Raw genomic sequence first — 24,402 nt, 5'->3', positions numbered from 1 at the left:
GTCCTCATTTTGCCAGTTCCAGTTCCCTCCCAGCAATACTTGAAATTCTAGGTTCTACCACGCTAGCATGACTTTTCCGAAGGGTTTGTAATTAGGATTTATTTATTGGGATGTAAGCTTGTTTGCTTGTACTAGGAAGGAGAAGGCTGCAGTGGGAACAGCCATCCAGTGACGACCACCAGCCTGCCCGCCCCTCCCGATAGGGCTCCCTCTGGGCCTCGTATTCTTAAGGGCCGGGTGTCACTCAGTGTCTCCCTCACTCAGCACTCCGGCCTCAATGAGGTACAGCCTGGTCCTGTAGCCCCGGTAGGCGGACTGGATCTTGATGGCAGCTTCCTGCTGTTGGCGCAAGACCTGCCGTGCCCTCCACCCCCTCCACCAGGCCTGGATGAGGGTTGCTGCCCGCGCCACCTGCCACATCTGTTTCCGCGTCTTGAACACCCGCTTCTGGCCCTCGCCCATCCGGCGGGCATAGTAGTTCTCGTAAAGCCATTCGGAGGTCCCCGCGCTGGGCGCTCCCTGTTGGCTGAGGCTGGTGGAGGAGAGGCTCCGCGCTGTGTTGCGGTCCCGCGTGGGACGGGCAGCCGCGTGGCCTGTGGAATAGCGCTGGCTCAAGCCTCCGGGATCCCGGCCCTGCCTCCGCGGCTGGTCTTCAGATGCCATGCTTTGGTTCCCGGGGTAATAGGCCCTGGGGCCCATCTGGTAGGACACATGGGACCCGTAAGGCTCGGGCCTGGCAGGTGACTGTGACCCTCTTGACCTGGGAGCTGGGCTCTTCCTCCTGGCGGATGCAGGCCGGGCATGCCCCTCGCACTCGCTGTCGTCCATGTCTGATTCGGAGGGAGGGCCCTTGCCCACCCCCACCAGGACGCGCACAGTGGTGCATCTCCCGCAGCGGGGGCACGACTTGGGCTCTGAGCGCTCTCTCTCCCTGGTTCCTGGCTGTTCTCTTTCCCTGAATTCAGGGCGCTCCCTTTCCCGGAATTGAAGGTGCTCTCTCCTGCCTCCCCCCATGCGCTCCCTTGCGTGTGACGACGGAGTCCGAGGGACCTTGCTCGCCCACTCCTCAGGGTCTCCCACGAGACACTTGCGCCAGTGCTTCCTGGGGTAGGGGCCCACCCAAGAGGAGCTCCCGGGCATGTAGCTGGGCTGCCCGTAGTAGGTCCCTCTCGGGCTGGGCCGGTGGGCAGGGCGTTGCGGCATCTGCGCCAGCTCCTGCCGGGTGCGGTACCCCCTCCAGTGCGCCTGGATAGTCGTGGCTGCCCGCCTGCACTCTGCGAGGGCCTGCCGGGTCTTGTAGCCCCGGTAGTGTGCCTGGATGATGATCGAAGCTTGCTCTTTGTCCATCTCCGGGGCCCCCCAGGACCTGCTCCCCTCGTTGAAGGAGGCCAGGGAGGGTGTCGTCCTCCTCCTTGTCGTCGTCGTTCTTCTCCTCCTCCTCTCAACCCGATGCTCCTGCCTATACCCTTGCCACGAGGGCACCTGCTCCCGCTGCAGGGCCGCGTACTCCCGGGTGATGAAGTGCCTCCACGCGGCCTGGATGACCGAGGCGGCAGCGTGTTCCCGAAGGATGCGCCTCCGCACCAGGTAGCCTCTCCACGTGGCCTGGATGGTGGTGGCTGCCTTGTCCATGAGCATGTCTAGCTCGTCCACCAGGAAGGAGGAGCGGTGGCGGGAGCGGCTCGTGCTCCGGGCTCGCACCCTGGCCAGGTGGGGGTCGTGGTAGGGCTCTTCATCGTCGTCCTCGTCCTCCCCGCTCTGGGAATTGTAGGGGCACCAAAGGTGGTCCTCGTAGGTCTCCATCCTGGGAAGGAGGGGAAAGGGCAGGCATCAGGCAGTGGCCAGAATCCCTGCCCCATTTGGGGCCTCAGGTGAGGCCCCAAGGATTGTCTCCTCTCTAAAGGTGAAGGGACCCCTGACCATTAGGTCCAGTCGTGGCCGACTCTGGGGTTGCGGCGATCATCTCGCTTTATTGGCCGAGGGAGCCGGCGTACAGCTTCCGGGTCATGTGGCCAGCAGGACTAAGCCGCTTCTGGCGAACCAGAGCAGTGCACGGAAACACAATTTGCCTTCCCACCAGAGCGGTACCTATTTATCTACTTGCACTTTGACGTGCTTTTGAACTGCTAGGTTGGCAGGAGCAGGGACCGAGCAACGGGAGCTCACCCCGTCGCGGGGATTCGAACTGCCAACCTTCTCATCGGCAAGTCCTAGGCTCTGTGGTTTAACCCACAGCGCCACCTGTGTCCCTCTCTCCTCTCTACCCTGCTGCATTTTAGGGGGATACCCTTCCACTTTGTGACCTCTTTCCCCCAGAATTGCCCACGTTTCTGTTGGCTTTTAATCTCACCTCAAAGATGCTTTCCTCCTCCTCTCCCCATCACTGTAAATGTGCCACTCTTGTCCTCAAAGCTCAGAATGGCTTCCTTTCCCATCCATCTCAGCTTCAAGCTTCGAGTCCTCAAAGGCCTCCACCATGCAGCCCTTAACTATAATTTGCATCTCCCCTGAAATTTGCCCTCTGCTGTTAACTCATTGGTCTCTCACACTCTCCTTCCTATCGTTAAGCCTTCTGCTACCTAACAACATCTGAAGAGCATCCGTCTGGTCCAGCATCCTGTTCTCACTGTGACCAAAAGAACCTAGATAGACTGCTACTGGAGCTGGAGGTTCCATAAGGGCATAACAGCCTGGCTCCTGGATCAGGCCAATGGCCCATCTAGTCAACCTCATTTTCTTACAGCAGCCCCCCAGATGCCCCTTATGGGAAACCCACAATGGGGATTCAAACACACAAGAACACTCTCTTCCAGCAACTGGCCATCATGCCTAGTAGTCACTGATAGCCCTTTCCTCCTTGGATTTGTCTAATCTTTTAAAGCCGTCCAAGATGGTGGCCATCACTGCCTCTTGTGGGAGGGAGTTCCACAGGTTAGCTGTGAGCTGCCTGAAGAAGGGCCTTTATCTGTCCTGAATCTCCCAACATTCATGTTAAAAGTCTTTGGAAAAGCTACACTTGGGCATTGCTCTCTGCACGAGGAAGGTGGCCATATATAATATATATATAATTTCAATAAATAAAGTTAAATGATAAGTTTTCACAGTAGCTGCCACCATTTCTCGCACCTCAGACTCAGTGTCTCTGAGCACAGGCAGATTGCCTCCCCCACCCCAGCAAAAAGCTTAAAAAAAAGTTTCAAAGATACAAAGCAACTTAAAAACAACAACTTTGTGTTTTTAGTACCTCTGAGCAGGTACAGACTGCTCCCTTCTGAAGGTTTTCATAAAAGCCATCTTCAAAACTCTGAAGGGATATCACATGGAAGATAGAGCCAGTGGGATCCGAACCAGCAGATTCAAGTTTCAAGAAAAGAGATTCTGGGAGCTGATTGACAGTAGAACGGACTCCCTTGGAGATTTATTTGGAGATTTTAAAGCAGAGGTCGGATGACCATCTGTCAGGGATTATTTAGCGGTGATTTTTGCATTTCAGGGGGACGGACTAGATGACCCAATGCTATAATGCTATGCTTCCACTGTTACTAGATGCACCTTGGAGTACATCAATGAAATAAATAATGCTATTTCTCTCCCCACCCGCTGCCACCCTGCAGCTTGGCACCAATCTGTTCTGGTACCTAGCCAGGAGGGGGAACGAAATGCGGGAACAGTTCCACTCCTTACGTGCTCATGGACACGGCTACGAGAGTCAGCCAGGACAGAAGTACTGGCAGCCTTCAGGATGAGCAAAAGGGAAAGGAATGGAGTCTTGGCAGGCCTGTGGCTAATGATGCTGACGTTTGGTGGATTGCTTGCCTGTTGCAGAATGTAGATCCAAAACAGGCATGGGGGAACTTCCTTTTCTCCCGGGGGCCACATTCCCTCCTGGACAACTGTCCGAGGGCCGAATGCCAGTGGTCTTAAGCAAAGGTGGGTGGAGAAGGGAACATAACCATTTTAACTTTGTAGAAGAGGATGGTTTCTATGCTCAACTCGCACCCTGCTCCCTGGGTGTCACCTAGGCCATCCAGAGCCATTACCTCTAAATTTGATTTTACACCTTCCAGCCAGGCAAAAGCCCTCAAGATGAGATGCAAGGTGTTTAGCCTGGGAAAGAGGCTAGAATTTGGAAGGGACTCCAGTGGTCATCAAGCCCAACATATAATAATAATAATAATAATAATAATAATAATAATAATAATTTATGAGGGACACGGGTGGCGCTGTGGGTTAAACCACAGAGCCTAGGACTTGCCAATTAGAAGGTCGGCAGTTCGAATCCCCATGACGGGGTGAGCTCCCGTTGCTCGGTCCCTGCTTCTGCCAACCTAGCAGTTCGAAAGCACCTCAAAGTGCAAGTAGATAAATAGGTGGGAAGGTAAACGGCGTTTCCGTGCGCTGCTCTGGTTCGCCAGAAGCGGCTTAGTCCTGCTGGCCACATGACCCGGAAGCTGTACGCCAGCTCCCTAGGCCAATTAAAAAACGAAAAGTGGGAAAAAATTATTATTTATACCCTACCCTGGGTGGCTTCCAACAAAACACTAAACTACAATAACCTATTAAGCATTAAAAGCTTCCCTAAACAGGGCTGCCTTCAGATCTCTCCTAAAAGTCTGGTAGCTATTTTTCTCTTTGACAATTGTTTGGGTGGGCATTCCACAGGGCGGGTGCCACCACCAAGAAGGCCCTCTGCCTGCTTCCCTGTAACTTGGCTTCTCGCAGGGAGGGAACCGCTAGAAGGCCCTTGGAGCTGGACCTCAGTGTCCAGCCAGAACGATGGAGGTGGAGATGCTCCTTCAGGTCTACTGGACTGAGGCCGTTTAGGGCTTTCAAGGTCAGCACCAACACTTTGAATTGTGCTCGGAAACGTACTGGGAGCCAATGTAGGTCTTTCAAGACCGGTGTTATGTGGTCTCGGCGGCCACTCCCAGTCACCAGTCTAGCTGCCGCATTCTGGATTAGTTGTAGTTTCCGGGTCACCTTCAAAGGTAGCCCCACATAGAGCGCATTCAGTAGTCCAAGCGGGAGATAACCAGAGCATGCACCACTCTGGCAAGACAGTCTGCGGGCAGGGAGGGTCTCATCCTGCGTACCAGATGGAGCTGGTAAACAGCTGCCCTGGACACAGAATTGACCTGCACCTCCATGGACAGCTGTGAGTCCAGAATGACTCCCAGGATGCGCACCTGGTCCTTCAGGGGCACACTTGCCCCATTCAGGACCAGGGAGTCCTCCACACCCGCCCGCCTCCTGCCCCCCCAAAACAGTCCTCCCGTCTTGTCAGGGAATCTCAGCTAAAGAATCCCTGGCGGGGGCACCCCACCTCTTTCTAAGGGAGTCCATTCCACAGCTGAATAATAATATAATTTCACTGTGGTTTTTTTATAAAGAGCTCTTACTGCCAGGAACTTCTTCCTAATGTTTAGTCGGAATCTCCTTTCTTGGAATTTGAATCCACCGCTTAGGGTCCTTCCCTTTTGATCAGCAGAAAACAAACTTGCTAGGAGCTGTAGCCTAGAGAGAATTTCTCAAGGGCCAGAGAGAGGCCAGGAGGGCCGTACTGCCTCCCTCCCTTCCACACCCCCCCTCCATAGGGCAGGGGTAAAAGGGATGATGGTCTATTACCTTTCTCAGGCAACCATGTCAGCTCTGCTTCCTTGATCGTGCCGCTTTGCAGCTGCCTCCGGTTAGGCATAGGGCTGGATATACCCTATGGCGAGAGAAGCTGTTTACAGCATCAGAAGATAAACACACACACACATAAACTGTCACAGCTTGGCTGAGGCTGGTGTGAGGCTTGGTCCACCTCATCCAGAGGGCACCGGGTTGGGGAAGGCTGGCCTAGATAATCCATTTCATCCAAGGCTTCCTGCAGCTGCCTCACCTCAACCCTCTCCATCAATTACCCAAGAAAAGCAACCGGTTGCTAGTTTAGCTCAGACTGGGAAATCTTGTTTAAGAAACAGAAATAGCCCCTCTTTCAAAAGACGTCAGAAGAGGCTGCTGGATCAGGCCAGTGGCCGGTCTAGCCCAGCCTCCTGTTCTCACAGTGGCCAGCCTGGAGCCTGCAGGATGATGATGATGATGATGATATTATTATTATTATTATTATTATTATTATTATTATTATTATTATTATTATTATTATTATTATTATTTTATATGTACCCTGCCCATCTGGCTGGGTTTCCCCAGCCACTCTGGGTGGCTTCCAAAAAAGATTAAAAATACATTAAAATGTCACACATTTAAAACTTCCCTGAACAGGGCTGCCCTCAGATGTCTTCTAAATGTTAGGTAGTTGTTCTCTTTGACATCTGGTGGGAGGGTGTTCCACAGGGCGGGTGCCACCACCGAGAAGGCCCTCTGCCTGGTTCCCTGTAACCTCACTTCTCCCAGGGAGGGAACTGCCAGAAGGTCCTTGGTGCTGGACCTCAGTGTCTGGGCAGAACGATGGGGGTGGAGACACTCCTTCAGGTGTACTGGACCAAGGCCATTTAGGGCTTTAAACATCAACTCGCAAGAAGGATTCAAGCACAAGGGCAACTCTCCCCTTCTGCCATTTCCAGCAACTCGCATTCAGAAGCATTGCTATCTTCAAGCAGAGCCATCAGGGCTAGGAGCCATCCTTAGCCCCTTCCTCCATGAATTTGTTCAGTCCTCTTTTAAACCCATCCAGGTTGGTGGCCATCTCTGCTTCCTGCAGCAGGGAGTTCCACAGTTTAACTTGGCACTGTATGAAGGACTTTTATCTGTCCTGAACCTCCCAATGTTCAGTTTCATTGTATGTCCACGAGTTTTGGAGTTATGAGAGGGAGGCAAACGTTTCTCTCTCCACTTCCTCCATGCCATGCAGCATTTTCTAAACTTTGTCTCTGACCCCCCCTTTTTCTAAACTAAAAAGTCCCAAATGCGGCAACCTTTCTTCACAGAGGAGTTGCTCTACAATGTCCTTTTTTAGGTGAGGCAATTGCATAACGACAGGGTCCCAAACCCTGCACCTTCCCAGCCCACTATATTTTCCATCTCCCAGACAGGAACTGCCCAACCTCGCAGCCAAGGAAGGTGAACCCAGGACCTGCCTTTTCTAATGCCACACACCTGCCAATATTTGCTTTATTTTAGCCCATACTAATTATAGTTTTAAGCCAAGCCCATTGGGAAACAAAGAGGCAAGCCACAGGGATGCTGAACCTCTGCACATCTACAGCAGCTGATGTTGGGAGTTTGGGTGCCCAGCAGGTCTGGCTATGGGTTTTTGGAAGGCCAGACTGTGCACAACTTGGAGACAAAGGAGAACTAAAATGGTAGGTGGCCAAGTTGGGAGACAGCGGTGCTCCCTTGCCTTGAATCCAGGTAAACCGTATCCATTTCTGCTCCCACAGGAAGCCTCTTCATGCCATACCTATATACAGACGGCAGCTCCCATACACAACCCGTTCTCTCCCTTCCGCAGGACCTTCCAGCCACCTCTTGCATGGGCCGAGGAATTCTGGGGGCTCCCAACATCACATGCTGACATCACTACAATTGTGGCATCATGGCCTGTGTGCAGCCAATCACAGGCAGTTGGGTGGGGGGAGCCTTTGGCAGCCCAAGTTGGAAGAGGGAGCATCTCTGCTTCCTGGGTTCTTCACAGGTGTGTGGTCCATTCACACCTTGACAAAAACACATTTTAGAGGGGAGATCCTGCCTAGTGCTGCTCCTACTCATTTGTTTTGCTCAAGGCCAGGGAAGTTTTAAGCATTAATTGCTGGCAAATTGCAAGGGTTATAAAACAATGCACCGGAGATCTTGATTTGCCTTCTATCTCAATGTGAAAAGATGGATAGACTCAAAGCATCAACACATCTCAAGCTAGGGGCAGAGACGAAATTCAGAACATTGTGCGTGCATAAGTGCAGAAGGGTTATGGGTATTGTGCATAAATAGCAGCACCAGAAGTAAAAATTCCAGACAGGAAGATGACAAGGAATAAATCCCACTGGCTCAACATCTGCACGTTAAGCAATCATTAAAGATCTTCTCACTGGTCGTAGGGATGCCATCCTCTCTAGGCCTGCTCAGGAGATACTATGGCAAGGTTTAGGCTTCACACCAAAAATGGTTTGATGGTCCCTGGCCTTTGAGCCCTAAACTCATGCCTGCCGCCCTCCATAATTTTAGTCCTTTTCTGCACTGGGGTGATTTTTCTGCTACTGTTTCCAAGCTCCTTCGGACAACCTGTTTATTGAGCATCCATCCCAATTTCCTCATGCGGCGGCTCCGTAACACTTGGTTGCCTCCGCTTATCCTTTACTTGTGTGCGTGAAACTACAGTGGTGCCTCGCAAGACGAAATTAATCCGTTCCACGAGTCTCTTCGTCTAGCGGTTTTTTCGTCTTGCGAAGCACGGCTATTAGCGGCTTTAAGAAAAAGGAAAAAAACCTCCTAAGAACTCGCAAGACGTTTCGTCTTGCGAAGCAAGCCCATAGGGAAATTCGTCTTGCAGAACGACTCAAAAGACAGAAAACTCTTTCATCTAGCGAGTTTTTCGTCTTGCGAGGCATTCGTCTTGCGGGGCACCACTGTATAGCAAGTGCCACAAAAACACTATGGCTGGAGCTGAGGGGAGTTGTAGTCAAGCAACATTTTGTGGACACCATGTTGGCAAAGGCTGCCAGTGAGATGCAAAAAACAGCTGTACCTGCCACGGTACAATCCCCTACTCACTTCAACACCCACTTCTCCCCACAGCCAGAAGCCAGGTGTTATGGGGCTTTCAGGAGAACCGTATCTAACCTACTGATGAGAACACTTCTCTTACTCTTATATGTGAGCTGAACCCTCTTCATAAGCAAACGCCAGACACCTCAGTTGCTCTCAGGCAAATCATCTTTTATTTCAGGTCCCAAAGTTCTCTGTATATAATCTCACCTCCCCTTCCTTCGGCCCTTACAATATTTAGGCCTTATTCCAGGTTCTGGATTGACAAACTTCCCGCTCCTGTCAAGTCTTGAAAGGGACCAAATCATTTCAAAGGCACCCACCCAAATGACCTCTGGCAATCCCATCAAACACACAGAAGGAGAGGCGGTAATAATATCCACTTTGCTAAGCTCTAACTAAGATGTTACAAAATAGATGTTTGGGGGAGAGAAAAAAAAATCCAAAACCTAACCCCCGGTATTCTTACATGCACCAGAAAGGGCTCACGTGCTTTTGACCTGGCATTCACTGCTGGCCGTCCTAGGTTAACAGAAATACCCATCTGCCACTCGCCACCACACCAGGGCAGATTTCATCCGCTCCTCTCTCCTGGCCACCACTTGCCTGCCTGTTCCCTCCTTCCGTAGTCATTACAGCACTGTTTCCGCTGACTGGAAGGAATGCAAGGCTCCCCTGCCTGCCTGCCTGCCCCTTTAAGGTTGAGGACAAGCAGGCAAAGGCAGCTGCATTCTTCTCCTGGCAGGAAGAAAGAGCAGAGCAAGACTATGGTGCCTCCACACACTCTCAGTCTCTGCAGAAAAGAGAGCACAGAGAGCCACTCAAGGTGCTGTCTGCAAGGCTCTCCCAGGTGGATCTTTCCGGCTGAGATGCACCAGGGCAGGTAAGGCAGTCAGCATTGGCCCACTGCAGTACGGTGCAAGACAGGGAGCGTTGGCAGGCAAGTGGCAGCAGGAGAGGACAAGCCCCATTCCTTGTCTCTTGGCAGGAGATGCGCGTGGGGCTATAAACTAAAGAAGTCCAGACTATTGTGGCGGCAGAGGTTCGTGGTCCAGGTGACGTCTGCCCGATTGGCGCTCAGCAGCATCTGCTGGAGTTCGTTGCTGACCCGGAAGAACTTCTCCTCGTCCACGTTGCCGTTGAGGAGGTTGGAGGAAGTGGGGGGCCACGGCAGGTCATCCCCATAGCAGTCTACCGGGTAGGGGTAGATGACCAGCTTCAAGTCCAAGAGGCCCACCGTCTTGTGAAGGAGGTTCTTCAGTCCTTTGGCCGAGATGGGGTTGCCAAACACGCCCAGGTAGCGGAGCCGCGAGCAGCGGCAGATGGCCGGCAGGAGGACGTTCAGGTGGGTGTCCATCATGCGGCACTCCATGATGTCCAGGTGCAGGAGGGTTGGGGCGGCCTCCATCAGCAGGCCTTGGAAAGGCTGCAGGAGGCAGTCAGAGAGGTTGTTCCCACTGAGGTCCAGCTTCTTCAGGGCAGGAGTGTGGAGGCTTTGGGAAAGGTAGGCCAGGTCATTGGGCAGAAGGTAGCAGAAGGCCAGCTCCAGGCTCTCCAAAGGGCTTTGCAAGTCACTGTGGAGACAGGAAAAGGACCACCGTTACACACTCTCAACACGCCCTCCAGCTAATTCAGCACCTGATTACTTTCAAACATTTGAAATATTTTTACTTGCAAACTAGCAACCTTTTTCTCTCTCCTTCCTTTTCTGCTTTGTGTCCTGTCATATTAGACTGCAAGCCTGAGGACAGGAATTATTTTGTTATATAGCATAAGCACCCTAGGAGCCTTTTGACTTAAGAAGAAGAGGAGGGGGAGTTTGGATTTGATATCCCGCCTTTCACTCCCCTTCAGGAGTCTCAAAGCGGCTAACGTTCTCCTTTCCCTTCCTCCCCAACAACAAACACTCTGTGAGGTGAGTGGGGCTGAGAGACTTCAGAGAAGTGGGACTGGCCCAAGGTGACCCAGCAGCTGCATGTGGAGGAGCGGGGAAGCGAACCCGGTTCCCCAGATTACGAGACTACCGCTCTTCACCACTACACCACTCTGTCTCTAAGAATGGGTGGTGGGATCTAGACCACTCGCACTGTAGCCAGCCAGTTCCTTCTCTGAGTGTTGATCCTTCTTTACTTATCCAACTTACATACTGCTCTTTATGCAAGATCTCATGAGTGGGTTACGTAATAAAAACTTATCATGAAACAAAACTTCAGCTTAGTAAATACAGTTAAACACTGAGAACAGTGTTAGAAACTGAGATATAAAAGCGAGAAGCTAAATGGCACTTTAAACCTAGGTTATGGGCACAACAATGGAATGTCTAGGTGCGCTTGTTAAATAACAAGAATACAAAGCTGAAAATGAATCAACTGCAGCTAAAATATTATGTTCATTAAAAATATTTGTATTAAAAATTCCTTACTTTACAAAAATACATTTTTTTCAAGCTACGTTTTCTACAGATCTATTTAATTTGTAGTGAGACATTAGTGTTACATATTATGTTCATTTTTCACAAGGTCTGGTCCTTCCCCTGCCCAATATTTTTAAGAGGGTCTCGTCTTCACAGAGTAGCACCAACTTCTCCCCCCCCTTAGAAAAAACTATGAGTGGAGTGCTGGATGAGTGCCTGGTGGAGCAGAGGGAAACAACAGAAACCAGAGGGGGGCAAGAATGACATGGAGTATTCTGGAAAATCCCATTTTACACTGTGACTTTTTTCTTTGCGGGTTGGAACTTCTGATAGCTATAAATAAATGGCTTTATCTCAACCACTGCTAATTACACAACTTGCAAACATTTGGGGCCTGGAAACTGAGCCTTCTTTTAAACAGGGGCCAGCATGCAGCACCAAGAATCCACACGAGCGCATGCAGAGCAAACTACAGGTATATTTGTGTTCTCTCTTTTTGAATTTCCACATGCCATGCCAAACCAGTTTGGCCCAGGCTGATGCTTCACCTGAAGAGGCTGCTTTAATGCCCGAAAGTGAAAGTTACAGGAATTACCAACGACTGCGGAGTGGCAGGCAAAGATGATGGACTTTGCAGAACTGGCCAAAGTGACCTGCAGGATTCGAGTCCAGGACAATCAAAACTTTCAAAGGGACTGGAGTAAATTTATTGTATATTTGAATAATAATTGCAAAAATTAGCAGGACTAGTGACATAAATCCTACAATGTGGACAATAGGTTAAAGAGCTAAACTGTGAGATAGGAGTTGGAAGTGGAAAACCAGCTGAAGGGAGGGAAGCCACAGGCTCGGCAGAGCTGAAAGTAAATGTGTATGTTATTGTACTGTGGAAAATATTGTTTAAGGAGAAAAATAATAATAAATTATTTTTAAAAAAGATTGGCTGCTGCGCCATGGAGTCAGCAGCGTCAAGGAGGTGGAAAAGAAAAGCAGGGAAAGTGTCTGCTTTGTATGCAAAAGGCCCAAGGGCTCATCCCCAGCATCTCCAGGTAGGACTGGGACCATACCCTGCCTGAAATCCTGGAAAGCTGCTGCCAGTCAGTGTAAGGCAGTGATGCCCTCCAGTGGCTGCCAGACTCCCAAAATGCCCTGGCTGGGTTGATGGGTGCTGGGAGCTCAACACCACCTGGAGAACACCAGGTTGGCTACCCTGGTGTAGACAATACAGAGCAAGATGGATGAAGGGTCGGATTCAGGGGAAGGCAGCTATCTATCTTCCTAATCAGTTTTAAATTGTGGTACTGAACTTCTGAATGCATGATCTGCATGGCGGATGCTTAAAAACTGAACGAAGAGCCTGCTGGATCAGGCCAAAGGTGGCCCATCTAGTCCAGCATCCTGTACAGTGGTACCTCGGGTTACCTATGCTGTTCAGGTTACATACGCTTCAGGTTACAGACTCCACTAATCCAGAAATAGTACCTTGGGTTAAGAACTTTGCTTCAGGATGAGAACAGAAATCGTGCTGCGGCGGAATGGCGGCAGCAGGAGGCCCCATTAGCTAAAGTGGTGCTTCAGGTTAAGAACAGTTTCAGGTTAAGAACAGACCTCCGAAACGAATTAAGTACGTAACCAGAGGTACCACTGTACTCCCAGTGGCCAACCGGATGCCTGTTGGAAACCAGCAAGCAGGACTCGAAGAAAAAAGCACTGTCCTCTGTGACTTTCAGGCACTGGTCTTCAGAAGCATTGCTGCCTTCAATTGCGGAAGCAGAGCACAATGGCTAGTGGCCATTGATAGAAGAAGAAGAAGAGGAGGAGAAGAAGGGGGAGTTTGGATTTGATATCCCGCTTTATCACTACCCTAAGGAGTCTCAAAGCGGCTCACATTCTCCTTTCCCTTCTTCGCCCACAACAAACACTCTGTGAGGTGAGTGGGGCTGAGAGACTTCAGGGAAGTGTGACTAGGCCAAGGTCACCCAGCAGCTGCATGTGGAGGAGCGGAGACGCGAACCCGGTTCCCCAGATTACGAGTCCACTGCTCTTAACCACTACACCACACTGGCTCCCTCCTTCATGAATTTGTCTATCCGTCTTTTAGTAATAATAATAATTTTACTATTGATGTGTTGCTCATCTGACTGGTTCACCCCAGTCATTCTTGGTGACTCCAGCAAAATATAAAAACACAATAAAGCATCAGACATTAAAAACTTCCCTCCTGGGGGAGTGAGCTCCATACTCTCTTAACTATGCCCTGTGTACCATGGACTCCTATGGAAAAACATTATTGATTAATATACTTGAGGACAGTGACACATTTCCGAGCACAATTCAAAGTGTTGGTGCTGACCTTTAAAGCCCTAAACGGCCTCAGCCCAGTATACCTGAAGGAGCGTCTCCACCCCCATCATCTAGCCGGACACTGAGGTCCAGCTCCGAGGGCCTTCTGGCGGTTCGCTCCCTGCGAGAAGTGAGGTTTCAGGGAACCAGGCAGAGGGCCTTCTCGGTGGTGGCACCCGCCCTGTGGAACGCCCTCCCACCAGATGTCAAAGAGATAAACAACTACCTGACATTTAGAAAACATCTGAAGGCAGCCCTGTTTAGGGAAGCTTTTAATGTTTGATGCATTACTGTATTTTAATATTTTGTTGGAAGCCGCCCAGAGTAGCTTGGGAAACCCAGTCAGATGGGTGGGGTAGAAAAAATAAATTATTATTATTAGGCTGTTACTGGAATTCTACCACTCCTTTTTGTCTCCTCATAGCTCTCCTTTCCTTTTTTGCTTTGTTCTTTTCTCTTTATTGTTGGTATTATTGCTTGCGTGAAAACAGAAATGATGCCAAATAACGACGATGCCCTGTGTGACAAAGTAGGGTATTAGCAGAAGCTTGCACACATCCACAGCCCCCCTTTCAGCCGCTTACCCTAGGAGCAGCCTTAGCTTGCCAGATAGCCGGGAGGACCCCAGGTTCAGCTCCTTGAGGCATCTCAGTCGGCTCAGCTGGTTGGCAAAGTACTGCAGGCTCCCCTCCATGCCCACGGTGAGGCGCCTCACATCCACGTTGCTGTAGGGCAGCTTCAGGCTCGCCAGGTTGGTGAACTTGGTCAGGTGTGGGAGGACCACTCGCAAGCCGGAGAGGCCCAGGTTGTTGAACCTCAGGTCCACCTGCCGGACGCCGACCGGGTCCAGGAACTCCAGCAGCCCCACGGTGCTGGCGATGGACAGCTCCTCTGCCCGGAAGTCCCGGCACCTCAGCCGCAGGGCATTGTAGCTGTTGATCTGCAAGGCGTCCTTCAGGACTCCATAGGAGGTGCTGTTCACAAAGAGGTCCACCCAAACATCCACGGAGACGGGTGGGAGGGCTGGAGGCCCCGGGGGTTTGCTGTAGGGGCTTTTTCTCCGCTTGGACGTCCGCCTCGTCCACTTGCCTTGCTGCTTGGAGATGTCCAGGCAAGCCTTTGCCAGCGTGACCGTCCGGGACCAGAGACTCATGCTCTCTGGGCCCTGCCCTTCGTCCTGGAGGCCAGTCATGTCAAGAATCTGCAGCCGTTGCTGCGGCCCTTTGCTGCCAGAGAGGCCAAACAAAAACAGCCATTAGAGCAACCCTAGTCCCGCCCCCCAGGTAGCTCTCCCTGCCCACCTCTGCCCACACCCTTGAGGAGACACCCAGGGGCCAAATAATAATAATAATAATAATAATAATAATAATAATAATAATAATAATAATAATTTATACCCTGCCCTCCCCAGCCAAGACCGGGCTTAGGGCGGCTAACAACCAATAATAAAAACAAGTTGATTAAAATACAATTTAAAAGATTAAGATACAACATTAAAACAATTAGGGAGCAATCTCTTCATAGGAGAAGAAAGGAAAAAGAAAGAGGGGGAGGGAATCAAACTGATTCTGAGCCAAAGGCCAGGAGGAACAACTCTGTCTTACAGGCCTTGCGGAAAGAGATCAGATCCCGCAGGGCCCTGGTCTCAAGAGACAGAGCATTCCACCAGGCCGGGGCCAGTGTTGAGAAGGCCCTGGCTCTGGTTGAGGCTAATTTAACTTCCTTGGGGCCCGGGAGCTCTAGGGTGTTGCTACATATGGACCTTAAGGTCCTCCGTGGGGCATACCAGGAGAGGCGGTCCCGTAGGTACGAGGGTCCTAGGCCGGGAAGGGCTTTAAATTTCAAGACCAGCACCTTGAACCTGACCCTATACTCCACCAGGAGACAGTGCAGCTGGAAAAGCACTGGGTGAATATGCTCCCATGGCAGAGACCCCGTGAGGAGCCTCGCTACAACATTCTGCACCCGCTGGAGTTTCTGGGACAGCTTCAAGGGCAGCCCCGCGTAGAGCGAATTACATAGACCATCGCATACCTCTTACTGCCACGCCGGTTCTCCAGCAGCTTGATTAGGTATGTCACAACTCCTGAAATAACCATTTGGATGCAGTACTTGTTGGGCTTCTCGCGGATCAGGGCCCGTTCGCAGTGCTGGCATTTCCGCAGCAGCTTCTGGAAACTGAGGACTGGGAAGGGCCAGGTGTTGACGAGCAGCTGCAAGGACAGGGTCCTCTTGTCCATGAAGGCCGCTTTGAACAAGACGGGGTAGAGCTCCTTCGGGAGGAAGCCCAAGGCATCTTGCAGGCTATCAAAGTCAGCGACAACCTTCTGAGAGCAGAGGAACACCAGGGAGTTCATGGCAGCGACTGAGCAGACGGCAAGCCAGAAAGCTGAGGAAAGAATAGCTTCTGTTAGGTTTATTACTGAGTTTGTTTTTATTTCATAAGATTTATACACCGCTTGAACATAAAAAAAATAACTCAAAGTGGTTTACCAAAAAGATAAATTAACATTATAAGAAAAAATAACAATGATCTAAGATATTCAGAAAGTTAAAACAGCAACAGGCTGAAAACAAATTAAAACTCACACCATCTTTCTAAACATCTTGGCAGGTTTGTCTAAACAAAAATGTTTTTAGCGGGCGCTAAAAGAAGTACAATGATACCTCAGGTTACATACGCTTCAGGTTACAGACTCCGCTAACCCAGAAATAGTGCTTCAGGTTAAGAACTTTGCCTCAGTATGAGAACAGAAATCGTGCTCCAGCAGTGCGGCGGCAGCAGGAGGCCCCATTAGCTAAAGTGGTGCTTCAGGTTAAGAACAGTTTCAGGTTAAGAACGGACCTCCGGAACGAATTAAGTATGTAACCAGAGGTACCACTATACAGTGAAGGTGCCTGTTTGGAAGGCAGTTCCAAAATATAGGTGCTGCCACACTGAAAGATTGATTTCTTACAAATGCAGACTGGGCTGTGCCAGTTTGGCCAATCAAAACGTTGAGTGGGTACTTATGGGTTATGACAATATTTTGGGTTTCTCTCATTCAGTTCCAAACATTCAGTGCATATTAACAAGGCCTCCCTACACCTTTTACCTCTACAGAAGCACTGGCTGGGAAACTGACTTGTGCAAGGCTACTCAATGAGTTTCAAAAATGACGATGGATACAATCTTGGAACTTCCATACTGCACCAGCTGCCACAATAATGAACACCCACCTCACCTCCAACACTGTGTCAGATTTGGACTGTATGCAGTCTCCAACCTTCACAGGGGTGAAGTACGACAGTGTGCTCTCAAGAGACTTATGGATCATGTGTGGTTTCCTGCTGTCTCTGGGGGAATTTTCCTATGGTTAATGGCTGAGGGTCCTGCCTAGGCTCTCTTGCCCACTTTGGTTATGTACTTTTTGAGGTTATTATGACTACTTTTGTTATGTTTGTAATGATGTAATTTTTTACATGTTATAAACCGCCGTACGCATTGTTTCAAGTTGGAAAAGCGGGATACAGATAAATTGATATATGCATGTCTTGGAAATGAGATGGCATTGGTCAAGTGTCTTCACCCCAACCGCAGTCTCATCTTAGTGCCGTGTTACTCTGAGGGCAAAGAAACAGTTGGGTTGATCATTAGTGCACAAATGGCAGAAGAGTAAAAAAAGGATGACCCCCCCAAAAAAAAACACAGACTAGGGCCCACTAAAGAGCCAGCTTTTTGGTTATGATGGTGGTCAAGCCCAGCCTCTCTTCCAGCCAGCAGAGCTCCTTCAAGTGATAAGGGAGTCTACTTCAAGTAGGCAAAAGGAATCAACCATATACTTGAGCCTGCTGTGGTCAATGTCGCTTTTACACTTTGTCAATCAAGTGCTTGCATCTAGACACCGTAGTAGTAGTAGTAGTAGTAGTAGTAGTAGTAGTAATAGTAGTAGTAGTAGTAGTAGTAGTAGTAATAATAATAATAATAATAATAATAATAATAATAATAATTTATTATTTATAGCCTGTCCATCTGGCTGGGTTTCCCCAGCCACTCTGGGTAGCTTCCAACAAAATATTAAAATACAGTAGTCCATCAAACATTAAAAGCTTCCCTAAACCAGGCTGCCTTCAGATGTCTTCTAAAAGTCTGGTAACTGTTTTTCTTTGACATCTGATGAGAGGGTGTTCCACAGGGCGGGTGCCACTACCAAGAAGGCCCTCTGCCTGGTTCCCTGGCTTCTCGCAATGAGGGAACTGCCAGAAGGCCCTCGACACTGGACCTCAGTCTCCAGGGAGAACAATGGGGGTGGAGACGCTCCTTCAGGTATACTGGACCAAGGCCGTTTAGGGCTTTAAAGGTCAGCACCAACACCCTGAATTGTGCTCGGAAACGTACTGTTTTGAAGGTCAGAGACAAATGCAACTAAGATGCCTTCTTGTCAGATTATTATGGGCAAGTATGCCACCCAGAGATAAGCTGCTTTGAGAGCTACCACTTTCATTTTGCTAGAGGTTATGAATGATTCCTTGAAGGATGGGGTCGTTCAAGGGGTCTAACAATTATGGCTGGACTTGACATTACTTCCCCCTTCCAAATTTTTAAGATTTCCCCCTTCTCAAGTATATATGATCCATTATTTGAACTGATATAAATGAACTACTGACACTCTTGTTTTCCGGCACAAACATCAGAATATGGGGAAACGCTGATTTTTGGCTAGTAAGCGTCCTATGGCACCATCAAGACTAAAGGTTTTTGGAGCATGGCTCGGGATGTTGTGTTGAGAGTAAGAACGATTGAGCTCAGAGGTGCTTTATTAACTTCCATGCCATTAGGCTGCAGAGCAGAGGGTGAGGAGGGAAGCAGGATTGCCCCATCAGCACTGCTGAGAAACCACCTGCCTTCAGAACTTCAGCCTGAAGCAGCCATTCCAGCTGGCTACCTGTTTCCATTCCAGCAGATCAATGACTGAAGCCTAAGTGCTTTTTCTTCCTCCTCTTCCCTTTTATGTCATGCCTGACAATAGGGATTATTTTGTTTTTTAATAGAAGCATCCATTAAGTGGAACAGTTTTTAAGAACAGGGGGGGGGAAGGGTTTCTTAATAAACTTGAAAAACACACCGGAAAAAAATTTTTTTCTTTAAAAAATGATATTCAGCCAGCTGAAAGACAACCATTGGGTTTTAATTGGAAATGCAAACAATTTTACAAAAAAGTGTTACAATTTAAATTGGTAGCCTAAAGTAGGAATTCCACCAAGCAAAAGCATCCAGTATCTGATCTGATTCCCTCCCCTCTTATTTCTAATTACTGGTATTTAGGCCCTTGCAGTTTGGGGGCGGGGGCGGGGAGAATGCTGTGGTGTAAACCACAGAGCCTAGGGCTTGCCGATCAGAAGGTCGGCGGTTCGAATCCTCGCGACAGTGAGCTCCCGTTGCTCGGCCCCTGCTCCTGCCAACCTAGCAGTTCAAAAGCACGTCAAAATGCAAGTAGATAAATAGGTACCGCTCCGGTGGGAAGGTAAACGGCGTTTCCGTGCGCTGCTCTGGTTCGCCAGAAGCGGCTTAGTCCTGCTGGCCACATGACCCGGAAGCTGTACGCCGGCTCCCTCGGCCAATAAAGCGAGAGGAGCGCCACAACCCCAGAGTTGGCCACGACTGGACCTAATGGTCAGGGGTCCCTTTACCTAGGCCCTTGCATTTTTTTGGGGGGGGGGAATGCTTTCAGTTTTTCAGCAACCACAAATGTTGAAGACTAAAAGAGTGAATCGAATTCCACCCACTATATCCCTCCCCTAACCTTGTTTTTAATGAACCTCATCTACTTCCTACAATTGTAGAGCTAGAAGGGACCCGGCTGGCTAAATCAGATGAGGGCAGCTGATGGGTCTCAAACCCTTGGTGAGTTAGCTACTCCCCCTGGATGCAAAGATTGAGAGGACAAAACCAAGAGGGGGTCCAACAGTTAACAAAGCAGTTTCTGCACATTGAGCAGAGGGTTGTAAGGGGCGGGTGGGGGTCGTCCACCTGGGAAGGTAGACCATCTAGGTGGAGAAGGCAAAATCTGATCCTAAACCTCCGCTGCCTTGAGGGATATCTTTGGGAGAAAAAAAGGCTCAGGAGTAAACCCATCACAAATCCAGAGTGGAGTCCCTAAGACGGTTGGATGGTGTCTTGTTCGCCTCCATCCAGCAACTTTGCAGGCAAGCTGGTACCAAACGTAATGCTCTGCTTTCCTTTGGACCACATCAGCAAGGCTGAGAGAGGGGTCTTGTTGTCTGGGTAGCCCATACTCACTGCCCAGGTTTGTGCACCAGGGAGGAGACAACAATCTCTCAAAGGATCCGTTGATGGCATTTTACCATTGCACTGTGGAGAGTGTATTAACTTATGGTGTGTGGTTTGGGAGCTGCACTGTAAGGGAAAACACAATGCTGTCCAGGGTTGTAAAGACTGAGGAGAATAACTGGGTACACTCTTCCCACCTTAGATCAAATCTATGCTTCCATGTGCCATAAGAAAGCTGCAGAGATAGCGCAGGATAGTGCGCATCCCAAAAATGATTATAGAATCATAGAATCATATAGTTGGAAGAGACCACAAGGGCCATCGAGTCCAACCCCCTGCCAAGCAGGAAACACCATCAGAGCACTCCTGACATATGGTTGTCAAGCCTCTGCTTAAAGACCTCCAAAGAAGGAGACTCCACCACATTCCTGGGCAGCAAATTCCACTGTCAAACAGCTCTTACTGTCAGGAAGTTCTTCCTAATGTTTAGGTGGAATCTTCTTTCTTGTAGTTTGGATCCATTGCTCCGTGTCCGCTTCTCTGGAGCAGCAGAAAACAACCTTTCTCCCTCCTCTATGTGACATCCTTTTATATATTTGAACATGGCTATCATATCACCCCTTAACCTCCTCTTCTCCAGGCTAAACATGCCCAGCTCCCTTAGCCGTTCCTCATAGGGCATCATTTCCAGGCCTTTGACCATTTGGGTTGCCCTCCTCTGGACACGTTCCAGTTTGTCCGTGTCCTTCTTGAACTGTGGTGCCCAGAACTGGACACAGTACTCCAGGTGAGGTCTGACCAGAGCAGAATACAGTGGCACTATTACTTCCCTTGATCTAGATGCTATACTCCTATTGATGCAGCCCAGAATTGCATTGGCTTTTTTAGCTGCCGTGTCACACTGTTGGCTCATGTCAAGTTTGTGGTCAACCAAGACTCCTAGATCCTTTTCACATGTACTGCTCTCAAGCCAGGTGTCACCCATCTTGTATTTGTGCCTCTCATTTTTTTTTTTGCCCAAGTGCAATACTTTACATTTCTCCCTGTTAAAATTCATCTTGTTTGTTTTGGCCCAGTTCTCTAATCTGTCAAGTTCGTTTTGAAGTGTGATCCTGTCCTCTGGGGTGTTAGCCACCCCTCCTAGTTTGGTGTCATCTGCAAATTTGATCAGGATGCCCTTGAGTCCATCATCCAAGTCGTTGATAAAGATGTTGAATAAGACCGGGCCCAAGACAGAACCCTGTGGCACCCCACTAGTCACTCTTCTCCAGGATGAAGAGGAACCATTGATGAGCACCCTTTGGGTTCGGTCAGTCAGCCAGTTACAAATCCACTGAGTGGTAGCATAGTCTCTTTCAGCTTCTGCCTTCTGGAAGAAGTTACAGGGTTATAAAGACTAGGACTAGCCACCTGAGAAACAGTTTCTACCCAAATGCAATTCTGGTTTTAAACGCAGTATAAGGAGTCTCTATAGGAGTATATTGTATTTTAAAATGGGGTTTCAGAGTTTTTAGGGGGTTTTGAATGTCTTATGAAGATTTTTCAATTTCATTGTTCTGTATGGGACAAGGACAATAAATATATCGGATCGTGCAGCTACTGCAGTGGATTCGCACTCCATTTGGATATAGACAAGGGAGATCTAATCAGCATAGGTAACTGAAAAGGGGTAGCATGCTCAATCTCTTGAAATCACAAACTTGAAAGCTTCCATAATTCCCTCATTTGCCAAAAAGAAGGGAGGGGTCCATTGTTACAATTACCTGTAGGGAGTTTGTCAAATCTGGGTGCTTCTGTCTGCCCTGAGGTGTTCCAGCTCCGTTTTTATATAAAAAATAACCACTCTATTGACCTGAACAATTATCCAGTGTCAAATTTATTGTTCTTAATTAAGGTATTAGCACCAGTCATTCTGTTCCAGTTTCGGACAGTCCTGGATGACACTTGATTACTTGGATTAATTCCAGGCTGGCTTCCAGCCTGGTTTCAGAATGAAAATCACCTTGGTCATGGTGGCAGATGATCTCCGGGAGATCAGAGTAAACCTGTTGGCAATCCAGGCTGTCTCAGCACCATGACAGAAAGGATTTCTTTCTCTCTCTTTTGCCTCCTCTAATATAGTACTTGACAGCAACATATATATGAATGCATTTTGTGCCCCAATGGATTTGATATTGTGCATTCTTATTTTTATTTACTTATTATTACCTGCCCTTTGCCATAAGGTCCCAGGGTGGGTTACGGCATTAAAAGCAACACTGATAAGCAGAAAGGAACTAGAAAAAGGAGTAACAATTGGAGTAACAACAGGAGTTGAGGAGTAACAATTGGATAAAAATGATAACAAAATGCAGAGAATGGTGTAAGATGTAAAGAACCATTAGAAAGGGTGGAAGGAAGACTTGAGGTTTAAAGAGCCTCAAAAGAAGACCTGCAAAATAGTAGGATCACTAATTAGCAGTTCAAATGTTATTGTCCTTTTTTGCATCCTTATTGTTTCCTGCCTGTGAAAAATAATCAAATTAAAAAAAATTTATTTGCAAAATAAAAAGAAAGGAAAGCAACGTTGATAAAATGGTTTGATTTTCTACCTGTAAGAAGCCATTTTGGCGTGCAACAGAGGAACATAAGGGAGCTGCGGTAATCGAGATCGGGCCTTTTCTGCGCTTGTGTGATGCTCTCCCCACCCCCGGGAGGCTCCCGGTTTGGGTGGACGGCTCTCCCGGGGACACCTTTAGGCGATCGGGCATTATTCCTCTCCTCCCGGGCCTCCGGCTGATATTATACAACGCGCGGGGCCTTTGCAACCGCGGGGTGGGGTTTATCGCTTTGTTCTTAGGCTACGTGTTTCTGCGTTTCGGGGACCGTCAGCCGATCTGCGACGATCGGTCGACCGGCGGCAGAAGCTGCGACACCGAATCGGACCCGCTTCGCTTCCAGGCACCGGTGTCCGTCCCTCCCTCCCTCCCTCCCTCCCAGCCCGGCCTGGCGATGCCGCGGGGGCCCCCTGCTTCCGAGGCAGAGGAGAGGCGCCTCGGCGGGGAGGGAGGAGGAGACGGAGCTCGATTCTTACGGCCGAGAAGGAGCCCGATTGTGAGGGGAATCCGATCCGGAATGGGGGGGGGCTCCTTCGCTGCCCCTCCCCCCCGCTCCTCAGGGGCGGAAACCGGCGCCCCCCATACCTTTCCCCCCCCCCCCGGCCATTTTTAAAGCAAGGCGATCCCTTGAAGGCGAGGCCGGGCCTTTCTTTTGTTGCGCGGCTCCACCCGCCTCCCCCCCCCCCGTTTGCCGCCACGCCCCTCCCCCCACCGCCGCATTCCTGTCACGGAGGCCCCCTCCCGTCGCCATGGCAACGACATCCCCTCAGCGACACCCCCCCCCCCCCGCCGACCCGGGCTCTCTCTCTCTCTCCCGTAGTAGGCCTCGGGTCTTACCGGGCCCCCGCGACCACTCCTCGGTGCTTCTCTCGGCGACGCTCCGCTCTCCCCTCAGGCCATCCCGAGGCGGCCCTGAGACCCTCCTGCGCGCGCACCGCCGGCCGTCCCCTTCGCAGCCGCCGTAGCGCCGAGCGGACGGGGTGCGCAGGCGCGGACGTGGCGCCGCCGCCCCCCTCCCTCCCCCGGGGTTTCCAAGGAGACCAGCGGCCGGCCTTCCTTTCTTCCCTGCACCCCAGCGGCTCCTCCTGATTGGGGCGCAGCAGGCGCCGCCCCTCGGGCGGGAGAACCGTCGCCGATTGGTCGGCGCGGCGGGCGCGCGGGAAGGAGAGAATCGCCTCAGAGCGCGGTGGGAAGGAGGCCGAGGTAACGGAGCGCGGCCGGACGCCTGGGTTCCTTCCAGCCTTGGGAGGGGGAGGGATCCCCGGACGCCTGGGTCCCTTCCAGTAACTTGAGGAGGTGGCACCCGGACGCCTGGGTCCCTTTCAGTATCCCGAGGAGGGGGTGCCCGGACACCTGGGTCCCTTTCAGTATCCCGAGTAGGTGGCACCCGGACGCCTGGGTCCCTTCCAGTATCCCGAGGAGGGGGTGCCGGGACGCCTGGGTCCCTTCCAGTGTCCTGAGGAGGGGGTGCCCGGACGCCTGGGTCCCTTCCAGTGTCCTGAGGAGGGGGTGCCCGGACGCCTGGGTCCCTTCCAGTATCTTGAGGAGGGGGTGCCCGGACGCCTGGGTCCCTTCCAGTAACTTGAGGAGGGGGTGTCTGGACGCCTGGGTCCCTTCCAGTAACTTGAGGAGGGGGTGCCGGGACGCCTGGGTCCCTTTCAGTATCCTGAGGAGGGGGTGTCCGGACCCCTGGGTCCCTTTCAGTATCCCGAGTAGGGGGTGCCCGGACGCCTGGGTCCCTTTCAGAATCCCGAGGAGGGGGTGCCCGGACGCCTGGGTCCCTTCCAGTATCCTGAGGAAGTGGAACCCGGCGCCTGGGTCCCTTCCAGTATCCTGAGGAGGGGGTGTGCGGACGCCTGGGTCCCTTTCAGTACCTTGAGGAGGGGGCGCCCGGACCCCTGGGTTCCTTCCAGCCTTGGGAGGGGAGGGATCCCCGGATGCCTGGGTCCCTTTCAGATCCCCTCTTCGGGGCAGGGGTCTCCCCTTCTGCTTATCTTTCTCATGTACAGGGATGGCTGCCACAGTGTTGTGTTTCATGGTGGGGGGTGGGGGAAGCCCAATGGGAACTTGAT

The 24,402-nt window shown here is 50.6% G+C and overlaps 3 protein-coding genes and 1 long non-coding RNA gene across 4 annotated transcripts in view; 2 read left to right on the top strand and 2 right to left on the bottom strand.

The window, feature by feature from the left end:
• Positions 1 to 84: 84 nt before the first annotated feature.
• On the bottom strand, positions 85 to 7,540 carry LOC310849173 (uncharacterized protein). The gene is made up of 3 exons (XM_083749230.1): positions 7,406 to 7,540; positions 5,626 to 5,710; positions 85 to 1,804 (listed from the first exon to the last, which is right to left on the bottom strand). Exon 3 carries the CDS (start codon positions 1,801 to 1,803, stop codon positions 241 to 243), a length of 1,563 nt encoding a protein of 520 aa, XP_083605356.1. The 5' UTR covers position 1,804; positions 5,626 to 5,710; positions 7,406 to 7,540; the 3' UTR covers positions 85 to 240.
• LOC310849358 lies at positions 3,383 to 3,652 on the top strand. Its single transcript, XR_014566894.1, has 2 exons — positions 3,383 to 3,442; positions 3,474 to 3,652. It is a non-coding gene; the product is annotated as an uncharacterized lncRNA (long non-coding RNA).
• Positions 7,541 to 8,856: 1,316 nt separating the features above from the next.
• On the bottom strand, positions 8,857 to 23,342 carry LRRC14 (leucine rich repeat containing 14). Its single transcript, XM_083749235.1, has 4 exons — positions 23,168 to 23,342; positions 15,497 to 15,851; positions 14,047 to 14,688; positions 8,857 to 10,280 (listed from the first exon to the last, which is right to left on the bottom strand). Exons 2-4 carry the CDS (start codon positions 15,817 to 15,819, stop codon positions 9,710 to 9,712), a joined length of 1,536 nt encoding a protein of 511 aa, XP_083605361.1. The 5' UTR covers positions 15,820 to 15,851; positions 23,168 to 23,342; the 3' UTR covers positions 8,857 to 9,709.
• Positions 23,343 to 23,418: 76 nt separating this feature from the next.
• The window catches only part of RECQL4 (RecQ like helicase 4), a 46,590-nt gene continuing 45,606 nt past the window's right edge, over positions 23,419 to 24,402 (top strand). The window contains exon 1 of the mRNA XM_083748975.1: positions 23,419 to 23,533. The gene's annotated coding sequence lies outside the window, so the exon portion shown is untranslated. The remainder of the gene's footprint in view (positions 23,534 to 24,402) is intronic.

The sequence above is a fragment of the Podarcis gaigeae genome, assembly GCF_964106915.1.
Source record: "Podarcis gaigeae genome assembly, chromosome: 7".
In the NCBI taxonomy this organism is placed as follows: domain Eukaryota; kingdom Metazoa; phylum Chordata; class Lepidosauria; order Squamata; family Lacertidae; genus Podarcis; species Podarcis gaigeae.
This window is presented reverse-complemented; position numbering and strand designations above follow the sequence as displayed.